Source organism: Camellia sinensis, chromosome 8 (assembly GCF_055761805.1).
Source record: "Camellia sinensis isolate YWXY chromosome 8, ASM5576180v1, whole genome shotgun sequence".
NCBI classification, from domain to species: Eukaryota; Viridiplantae; Streptophyta; class Magnoliopsida; order Ericales; family Theaceae; genus Camellia; species Camellia sinensis.
The window spans coordinates 63,260,592-63,271,647 of NC_138968.1; the positions used below are offsets into that span (position 1 = coordinate 63,260,592).

Here is an 11,056-nt window from a genome sequence, read left to right on the forward strand (position 1 = left end):
TTGACCACCCCTATTTGCTTTCCTCTACTGCTTCATGCTATATTGCTGCATGTTGTGCTGTTGCATTTGTTTTTATTATTAAAAAAATATTTAAATTTAAAAGTAATTAAAAATATTATTTTAATAGAATAGAGAAAAAATAGGAAGTTTGTTGATGGAGGTAGAAGAAAAAGTAATTCCTAAAATAAATAATGAATTTTTAATAATATTTTAAAATAAAATTTAGGTAGGCTGATAATGATGCTCTAATAAGTTAAATTGGTAATATGGGTAGAATTTTTCAAATAATAAATGTTGAAAATAATGTGAATTTGCCAAAGAGGCCTTTCTGTACGGACCAACTAGGGGTGAGCAGCGGATATATCGATCTGCCAAAACCGATCGAACCGAACCGATCCGTTGCATTTTGGACGGATGTGTGATGGCGAGCTTACGGTTGCGGATTGATTTTCTCTAATCCGCCAATTTGACGGACGGATGGCGAATTTGAGGTTCCTTTGGCCGCAACCGAACCGCCAAACCGCGAGCACTCTTAGGCCCCGTTTATTTTGGGAGATAGAATGGAGGGGATTGATAATGAGGGGATTGATAGTGAGGGGATTGTTAGTGAGGGGATTGATAGTAAGGGGATTAATAGTGAGGGGATTGATAGTGAGGGGATTAATAATGAGGAATTATTAAATTATTTTTATATAAAATAATAAAACAAATAAAAAAATATAAAAAATTAAACATTATATTTTAAAAAAGATTCCCAATATATAAAAAATAAAAAAATTTCTATTCCCCTCACTATTTTCTAATACCATCTCTACCTCCTCCTTACCAATCCCCCTTCCAAGGGTATTAGCAATACCAAGGGACTAATAGTCCCAAGGCTTTCTCTGCAAACAAACAGGGGCTTTAGTAATACCTTGGTATTACTAGTCCCAATACCCTCCCCATAACCCAAAACAAACGGGGCCTTAGTAATTTATAAGACTTTGTTTTTTTAATTTGTTTAAATATTTTGTTTGTGTTTTCAATTGAAAAAGAGGTCAAATATTCTGTTGAAAAAAAGATTTCAACTTGAATATATTTTTTGAATTGAAAAAAATAAACGTATTATTTATCTATATTTTTTGATTTTTAAGTCTAACTCTAAAAGTAATAAATAGAAAATATGATATATGCTGATTGGTTTTTGTTTTAAAAAACATATATAAATGTAACATTACAGAGACATACAATCTCTACTATTGCTCTGTTCATGGTTTTAGTGGTTTGAATTGTTTTTATATTTTAAGAATTACAGATTGTAATAGTTTATGTACATGATGTATGTTGTGATTGTAATATGTAGATGATGTATGCAGTGATTGTGATATTCTAAAATTTCAAACTTTATTTCTTTGAATGATGTATGCAGTAATTGTAATATTTTTTTAAGTCATTGATTGTAATACTTTTTTTTTTTTTTTGAGAAAATATACAAGTTAAACTATGTTGAAATTTTTTTTAAATTTTAAACCGCTAAATGAATTCGCATTGCAAATTAATTTTTTTTAATTCACTAATTTAATAGATGAATAACAAATTAAAAATTTCGTGGCCAACTTGTGCCCACCCGTAGGACCAACCCACCGGCTCCCACCGTTTTACAGCGCCCCTTTTCTATGAAGAGAAACAGAGAGAGAAATAGGAGATCCTTGAGAGAAAGTGAGGGGCGTGAGTCGGAACACACTCTCTCTCTCTCTCTTCCCTTTGTATATAGATAGAGAATTGTGTCGGTATATATAGGGTCGATACCCGGTATATATAGGGTCGATACCAAATAAAGAGGCAAGCTTTTCTTCCCACCTCTTTCGGCATAGCCTAGAACCTTCTCTCTCTCTCTCTCTCTCTCTCTCTCTCTCGATGGCCTCTCCATCGCAAGCAAGCCTTCTCCTCCAGAAACAACTCAAAGGTAAACCATTCGTTTACTCTTATCTCGTTTATATTCTAACGTGATTGGTTGAGACAATTTAGAAGGAATTAAAAGAAAGGGTAAGTGAAGTTTCACACTTTATCCCTTTCCCTTTTCAAATCCCAACCCAAATTCTCTAACTAAACACGGCCTAAGGGTTTTGATTTTGACTTCTAATTTTTAGAATTGATCGATCTGTGTTTTGTCTGCACAGATCTCTGCAAAAACCCCGTCGATGGCTTTTCTGCCGGTTTGGTTGATGAAAGCAACTTATTCGAATGGAGCGTCACCATTATCGGACCCCCTGATACCTTATAGTGAGTGTGTGCTCTATTGCTTCATTGTTTAAAGATTAAATTTTTACCGGTTGGAATGCAGTTTGAGGGTCATTTTTTTTTTGAATTTGATTTGTGCTAGTTTGTTTGTTTTTTTGGGTTGATTCAATTAATGAATTGGGTCAGATTTTATCTTATATATATATATATATATATGGGCTTTGGTTTTGGAATGTTTTTGGGTGATTTTTATTAGTTTCCTTTGTATTCGTGGTTTCGATTTGATTTGGGTGACTTAGGGGTTCGTTTAACTAAGGAAACCCTCATTTTAGGTACGTCATTGTGGATTGTCCTTGTGGTTGAATTTAGAGTTTTGGATGAGGTTCTGTAATAATTTGTGTAAGAATATGAAACATTGGATTTCTGTGACCATTGAACTCGGGACTAAAACTCTTTTAATGTAGTGTTTTACTTCATAAATTGGTTTCAAAGTTGATGTATTTTGTGCTGCTTAGGTTGTAGGATGATAGTATTATTTTTTTTGTATAAATTAATGCTATGTTTAGGCTCTGATTTGTGTATCTACTAGTTTTACCAGTTGGAAGAGTTTTTTTTCAAGATGTAATTGAGTGGTACTTGCTGTTATAGTTGTTGTTGATGGTTTTTTAAATTTTCCTCAATCAGTTAGGACTCTAATTTAGAATTGCTCTGGACAATGAATTGTTTTCTTACTATGTTTTCCATTTACCAAAATTTTGAAGCGAGGGAGGATTCTTTAATGCAATCATGACCTTCCCATCTAATTACCCCAACAGCCCTCCGACAGTGAGGTTTACCTCAGATGTATGGCATCCAAATGGTTAGTATTTCATTACTGTGTTCAGTTTTATCTACTTAATGTACTTCTTCATGCTGATTGATTAATGGCTTGAAATTTGATGTATGAACAACAGTTTATCCTGATGGAAAAGTTTGCATTTCAATTCTTCATCCCCCTGGGGACGACCCGAATGGCTATGAGCTTGCAAGTGAGCGTTGGATGCCAGTTCACACGGTATTATGAAATTATGTTTGTGGCATCTTTTCCATATTTTATAGTGCGCATGCTGTTCCCGTTTTCTTATTTGGATTAATTTGTTTTCACCACATTTAGTCGTAGGCAAGACTGATACTAATATTTTGTTTCGTTTGCTTGCTACTTATTTTGTGCTTTAATCTCTGAGGTCTGCTGAATTATTTCTGTACTTTTCTGACCCCCCAATAAGTTCACCAAGTAATTTGGGTGACTTCACAGTTCTGCGACTTCAGTATTTATTTATTTTATAGGCAGCTTGGCAAATCTGTGAAAACTTTGTTCTTGGTAGGTGTACTCTAATTTATTATTTTGAGACCTAGTCCTGAGGGCTGCAAGTGAGTTGGTCTAGCAGCGGTTTGAATTCTGCAGTAATTGTGGTTTGCTGAGTTAAAAAGGAAATTGTAAAGAAATTTGCATCTGGTAACTTGCGTTGTGCATAATCCACTGTATGATTTGTCCATCTGATGACACTTCTGATTGGCAGTGCAACTTGGACCAGATCTGATGGCCAAGTGTAAGGGAAGAATATTGAGAATTTGGCTGGACTAAACCGTGCAATGGCTGGGGGATTCAATTCAAGCCCATCTTGAGGTGCTCGTTTTTAACTCTAGAACAACTCTAGTTTAGAAGTGTCTGCTTGAGTTGAGTTGGGGTTGGATTTTGTTGTTGTAGTGCTACGCTTTGTTCCATGGGTACGTGGGAAATGGGAGCATTTTGATTTTCACAAATATCAGAATGTTGGAAGTAATTTTCCTTTTGTTTTACAGAAAAATGGAGCTAGTTAGTCTGTCTTTAGGTGCAAAAGGGAAGATAATGTGGTCAACAAAGGAAAGAGGGAAAACATGAGCTCCAATGTAATTTGTCTGCCATCTTGATTAGCTTCTGAATTTATTTTGTTCCTCAAGGCTATGCATTGTTATCAAAAGCGGGTCACAAGTCACAGCGAGGTGCACCTATGGCACTTCAACTCTGAGGCGAGGCGACGTTAATGAAGTGCTGTGGAGGTGGTTGAGCCGTGTGAGGAGCACTGAGCTACACACTTCTATAATTGTGTTTGATTCATTAAAGATGAGATATCAACCCTTTGATCTAATGAAACCCATTATACTTTTATGTGTTGGCTTCATCCTGTTAAAGTCCCCAAATAAATAGAGAGCCTCAACCATAATCAACAGATTGAAGACCAATGCCTAAGATTTTATATTTTGGCTTAGATTCCATACTTTTGTTTATTTTTATATTTTATCCTTTGGCGGTGATAATGGTCAAACAGTAATTTGTAGCCAATATATTTATTGTTAAATTACTTGTTTAATTGTTTATATCATTTACTTAATTTTTTAAGTACTTTATTGCTTAATTGTTTGATTGTATAATTGTTTAAGTGCTTTTAATTGTTTAATCACTTCATTTGAATTTGCTTCATTTGAAATTGTTGATAATGTCAAAGTTATTAAGCACAATGCAATGTGTTGGGTGGTAATAATTTCATGTAAAAATATAATGTGTCATTGGTTAGTACATAGTAAATAAAACACATAATAAGTTTCTTATATTCGTAAAACACTATGCGATATCTATAGCATGCTTCTTGCTCTGGGATGAGATGTCTTTGGTTCTTGGGGTAAAGCGCTTTAGTGTTTTTTTCTATCATTTGGATTGGATTTTGTCATGGGATATTTGTGTTTTATCCGACTTTTAGTTTTAGCCATTAGCCTGACTCCGCATAACATTTTTTCCCTCAATTTTTGAGTTATCCAGCAATAATTTTCTGTATTTTATTTTCTTCGTTTTGACAAGCTTATTACATTTATTCCTTTGTTTAATAACTATTACACAGTTTGCTACCTTTGCCCTTTTTTTGTTAGTTCTCTGCCTTTGATTTTTCTTTTTTGTAAGCGAGTGAATATTTTTTTGCAGGTTGAGAGCATAGTTTTGAGCATAATATCAATGCTTTCTAGTCCTAATGACGAGTCTCCTGCAAATGTGGAAGCTGCTGTAAGTGCTAATATTCTCTGATTCTCTTCATATTTTTTTATTGATGAATGCTCTCTCTCTCTCTCTTCTAGTCCTTTTTGCTCAGCCCATCTTTTGGGGGTGACCTGGTGGCGAGTGTGTTGGTTGAGTATGCAGAAATATTATCCACCTTTGTGTAATTGTTATTTTAACAATACTACTAGGCTACGTTTCTGTAGTTTTATGGATTTGACATAAATGGTCTTGGATTTAATTGTTTAAGAAATATAGGGATGACCATTTGTTCAATGGTAAAACCTTAGCCTAATAACCTTGAGGTTATGGATTCAAGTCTTGTGATAATCACTTTGTGCACTATGTCAAAGGTTAGGCGTGTACACAATCTTTGCCCACGCAAACACACATTAATTGGGCATTGTTTTATCTATTTTAAGATTAAAGGGATATGGATTTATGCAAGATATATTAATAAATTTTGAGAGCCTTATGACTAAATTTGGCTAACATTGAAGAGAATTATTTGGATTTGTGGAAAGAGAAAAGTGACAAAACTAGAAGTTAAAATTGTCACTTTTTCCTTTCCCTTTACAAATCTTTTCTCAAATCTATGATCCAAAAATAACCTTAGTGGGTGAGTTTAGTTGCTCAAAGTTTCTAGTGAATATAATCACATGACCTGTGTAGAATCCTTCTCTCCTTAATCAACCCTCCTATATATTTGTGATTTTTTCTTTGATCTGCTTTTATATATTTGTAATTGGAACTATAGTTCTGATATTAAGAATCATATTGTGTATCCAAATTCTAGTTTCGGGAATTGTGAATCAGTTTGAATTGAGAATCATAAGATCCAGCTTAAACTATGAAAAAAATGATGTGAAACATTAGTAAATAAATAAAACAAAATAATTTTGACACATTTTATACAATAGGTTTTTAAGGACATGGTTATATCATGATGTGGGTTCAAATCCCACCAGCTATAAAATTATTTAAAATCATAATATATGCTCTCCTAACTTGAATAGAAATCTTGAATAGAGTAGAATAAGAAGAGTAACCAAAAACTTAAAGTTGAAAAAAAAGAAGAAAAAGTTCATACTTTTAAACTACTTTAGCCTTAAACATTCTTGACATTTTTTTGAGGGTGAAAAAAGGATTGATCTTGATGTGATTGTGTAGGATGGACCAAGTAACCCAAAATCATGGTCATTGTTATAAAATGGGATGCAATTAATCCAAAAATGTTGGTTCAAGTTTGAGTCTAGCTTGTGAGTTGGTCTAAGGATAAATTAGAAGATATTGAGTTTCATTCCCAGATCAAGAGAACTTATTTGATCCTGCTACATTTGATTGGACATTGTGAAATCCTCTAATCACCAAAAAACAACAAATTGTGCATGGTTTTGGTAATTTTTGTGTTAGATATTTGTATCTTTACATTTTCATGAAAAGAAGAGGTGAAAGAGTGTTGAAATCTGTCAGACCTGATGGTGTAAACAATTGCATGAATCTTAAATTGTGAATCAAATTATAAATTGAATTGTGAATCAAATTATAAATTGAATTGTGAATTGTGTGATTCATCAGTGATTTTGTCCCAAAATAGAATCACCCATAGATATTAGATTCAGATCAATCTGTGAATGAATCAGGACTTGTAAGATGATGATAACAAAGATTGGAACTGAAAACCCATCATTTCAAATTCATCCTCCAATTGCAACCTAAAACTTTTGTTCGTCAAATTCCTCAAAAGCTCCATTGGTGAATGGTGCTTTTGACATGCTCCTTTGTCTACCCAAAAATAGTAATACTAGCAGTATAAAAAGAAATGTCTTATTACATCCTAAAAAAAGAAAGAAAAAAGAATAGAAGTCTCTTCTATTCCATGCAATTATGGACTCCATATGCTAATAGAGATTCATGTTATATTCCTTTAGACCTTGCTTGGCCCATAAATTCATAACGATCTATCCTGACATAAAGTGGCATCAACTGATCAATATTATGTGTCCAATAAGAAGTAAGTGGAATATGCAATAAGCGAGGATGAGATCTTTTTAGTAAGATGAAATTGCATTTACTTTCTAATAGTGTATTTTTAGTAGAGAAGTATGTCTTCTTGCTAATCCAATATATATTATTTCAAATTTGTAATCTACTTAATTAGTCAGGTGACGCATTTGTTTCGTTCCCTATATTATTTTCCAGATATGTAGCAAAAGGTTAGTGGAGAAATACTGTATATGAAAATTTCTTATTTCCTTTCAACCAACACTGGCGCACTTTATTAAAAGATTGTTGGGAAAATTACAAAGATGACCCGAAGATTTGACCCTTTTTACAAATTAAACCCTGAGATTTTAATTTTTTAAAATTCAACCTTGACCTTTTGAATTGGTTTCAATCTAAACCAACCATCAATCTTTGCTAACTTATTTAACGACAAATATTGGGTGCACATGTGATAGTCACTCTTTCAATTCTAACTTTTTGTCTTAGCCACACTAAGTCACAATCACCTTTTAGCAACCATCCATCACCGTCACTCACAATCTTACCAAGCACCCCAATCTCCCTAATCAACCACTATCGTTTTCCTTCACCTACGTAGTCCCTCTCTTCCTTGTCCCTCTCACCACTCACGACCCATGCTGTTCCCATGCTTCACGGGAAAATAGCTTTCTTAAATGTTGAGTCCATCTGGATCGGCGACAATGTTGTGGTTGTACATTGGATTTTGGTCGCATTGTTTGAATTTTATTTAGAGGCGGGCAATGGTGGTGATACTGTCAAATGATTGGAAGCCAATCGTCAATGAGCTTGCCGAACACGAGTTGATATGATGGCAACATTGATCAGATCAGCATCGAACATGTTGTCCTTGACTTGGAATTCCACCTGAAAAACGTGGTGAGCGAGAGGGATTTTGAGGTGCTCGTTTAACATGGGATTTTGGTTTGTTGGAGATCACGTGCATTTGGCTATGGAGGCATTGCCGAGGCTGATGGTGTTGTAAGGATCATTAATTTTATGATGATTTTGCAGTGGTGGTGGTTTTTTGGCTTTTTTCGGAGAATGATTTTTGACAAACATTTAAGGCAGTGATGCAGTGGCGGATATGCTCGAGAACTAAATCCATGTTCAACTAGTATCAAGATCGCTATGAAGATATGCAACTCCATTGGAATTATCCTCTTGCATTGGGGAAGCTCTTAATCTCATGATCAATCATAATGCGGCTTAACAAAACCTAGCAGATGCCTCAATAAATGTCATGGGCAAAGCCTCGTATGTACTGGCCCAAGAAATTGTTTGCACTTAGGAGGTTTCGAACTTGAGACCTTAGATGGAGCACACCCACAAGCTAGTGTTTTAAAAGGAGGCCTAAGCGCTCGCGCACCTAAGGCTCCTCCCACAACTTGAGGTGTCACTGTAGGAAAGGTGCATCTGAGGCGCGTGCCTCATGCGCTGCATTTAAAATTGCACTCCATCCTTATTCTCTGTGTGTAACCACAGGGAATCACAACCCCTTTAATATAAAATGTAAACATATGCTTTGAGCCCCAATTTTCATATTAAAAGAAAAAAAAGCCCGAAGCATTGAGCGAAAGATTTGGTATTGCGAGATGGATATATGACTTTGCAATTCCTTTCAATGTAGTGAATTATGACAGTTTTAGGCCAATGATTAAAGCTATCTTGCAATTTGGTCCTAGTTTAAAATGTTTTTAAGTTATTATATGGTGCAAATTTCTTATCTTTAAAAAAAGAAATGAATCACGTCAAGAAATTAATGGAGGAAGATAGATAGTATTGGGTATAGTAAGGTTGGGTGTTATTTTTTAGAAATTTTTGGAATGTTGAATGTTATTTTATGGTTTTTGGAATATTAAATAAATGTTATTTTATGTTTTTTGAAATTCTAGAAATATTTGCTTATGTTGAAAACTTGCCTGTAGTAAAATTTTGTTTATCTTCTACAACTTGAGCCTCGCTTTGGTGTGGCATACACCTCTTCACTTTGGCCTCATGCTTAGGCTCAAAGAGACCTTAGCGCCTCAATACACTAGAGCTTTTTAAAACACTGCCTCAGGACCTAAGCCATGATCACCAGGCCAATCCCTTCGCATGTATGAAGTAGACATAGTTAATTAACGTTAAAATATATATTTCAGGGCAAATGACAACTCCACACACCCCCCCCCCCCTCGCTCAAAAAAAAAAAAAAAAACACGCGCGCGCTCACACATACACACAGTATCACTAACGAATGATTGACGAAGGGAAGTAAGTGTTATGCGAATCAAAATCTTAAAAGAGAACAATGTAATTATCCAACACTTGGGGGGCTAGGTACTCTAGGGAGGTTAGTGTAATGTACCCTTTTAAAAAAATGGTTGTACTTGGCATCATCTTTTTGTAGGTACAAGTCAATGTACCATTGTAGATTTGACAATGTTGAGTCATGAAACACACAATATTTGATTGGGTTTTGGGAGTATTCTTAATGTGGAATTGTAGTAATGATTTTTTTTTGATTGGCGAAAGTCAGTTGTTAGTTGTTAGATTAGCATCTATAGTAGTTAGCCTCCCCACTCTTTGCAAGCACTAAGTGCTTGCTTCCTTAATTCAACTCCCAACCCATGACCTTTCCCTAGGGACTAAGCCCTTAGGAAAGTCATGTAGTCAACTAGGCTAGACCTAATTGGTTGGAATTGTAGTAATGATGCGTGATAATTAAATCATAAACATCCCAGTCAGTCCTACACTTCAATGTTGAATATCTAAGTTTTGCTTTTGTGGTTTTTTAAATGCTTGTTTGAGGTTGATGCAGAATGTTCCCTCATGTTCGGTGATTAGTTTTTTCACATTGGGAACATTTGGACATTTTATTTGTTTATCCCCCACGTTCCCTGAGTCTACACATCTTCTCATATTCTTTCGAATTGCAGAAAGAATGGAGAGAGAGAAGGGATGAATTCAAGAAGAAAGTCGGTCGCTGCGTGAGGAAGTCACAAGAGATGTTGTGAAATCTGCCCCCCACACACTGGTTGCTCCAACTTTTGCAAAAAAGAAAATCATGTCTCACTGTGTGTAAGGGACTTTTATTTGGTGCTTATGTAAGTTACCATTCTCAATCAATTATCTATGCTCTTTTTTGGACATACAAATTTCATATATAATATTAAATGTGGAAATGCAATTGACAGTGGACTGCTCTTGTTTTTTGCACCGTGGTGGTTTTGGTGGAACTTTGTGGTTTTATTAGTCTTATTCTTGCCTAAATCTTGCCTAAACCATAAAATAAAACCTAGTTAGTAATGTTTCTCTACTGGAACCTCATCTGTCCCATTTCCCGTGAAACTGAAGCTGAGACTTGAGAGACAATCTGGGAATTTCCTGGTTTCAGATTAAGGAATGACATAGCCACTTTGATCTTGGTTTTGAAATCTAGACATAGTAAATGCCTGGAAAGATAGAAATTTAATAATTGGGCCTAAGGTCTTTTGACCCACTGTGACTGAGCACCCAAAATGAAAACATGATGAAAACCAAGAAAATCAACACTGCTAGCGATTGTATGTTCACAAAAACTTTCGTTATTGTTGGACTGTTTTCCGGTTGGATGGTTGATAAGCCAAATGCTTTAGAGTGAGGAAAATAAGGGTTGCAAAGAGGAAGCAAGAGGAGATAGCGGTAGAGAGGGAGCTATGGGTCTGGCCATGGTTATGGTGTTACCCAATGGTGTGTCTCATTGTTGCAAGCTGTTTTTCTCTT

General features: G+C 35.1%; 1 protein-coding gene across 2 annotated transcripts; it reads left to right on the plus strand.

Annotated features, from left to right (window-relative positions):
- Window positions 1-1,587: 1,587 nt before the first annotated feature.
- On the plus strand, window positions 1,588-10,487 carry LOC114256871 (ubiquitin-conjugating enzyme E2 7). 2 transcript variants are annotated; one of them, XM_028196572.2, is made up of 6 exons: window positions 1,588-1,945; window positions 2,160-2,262; window positions 2,982-3,079; window positions 3,174-3,274; window positions 5,216-5,293; window positions 10,231-10,487. In XM_028196572.2, exons 1-6 carry the CDS (start codon window positions 1,897-1,899, stop codon window positions 10,306-10,308), a joined length of 507 nt encoding a protein of 168 aa, XP_028052373.1. In that variant the 5' UTR covers window positions 1,588-1,896; the 3' UTR covers window positions 10,309-10,487. The 2 variants fall into 2 exon arrangements, with proteins under 2 accessions (XP_028052373.1, XP_028052374.1); XM_028196573.2 differs by having other exon boundaries at window positions 10,187-10,356.
- Window positions 10,488-11,056: the final 569 nt, after the last annotated feature.

Bases quoted from the DNA above. Each gene is read 5' to 3' on its own strand.
- LOC114256871 (XM_028196572.2), top strand. From the start codon at position 1,897: ATGGCCTCTCCATCGCAAGCAAGCCTTCTCCTCCAGAAACAACTCAAA. The intron at 2,263-2,981 runs GTGAGTGTGTGC...AAAATTTTGAAG, and splicing joins GGACCCCCTGATACCTTATA to CGAGGGAGGATTCTTTAATG. The intron at 5,294-10,230 runs GTAAGTGCTAAT...TTCGAATTGCAG, and splicing joins CTGCAAATGTGGAAGCTGCT to AAAGAATGGAGAGAGAGAAG.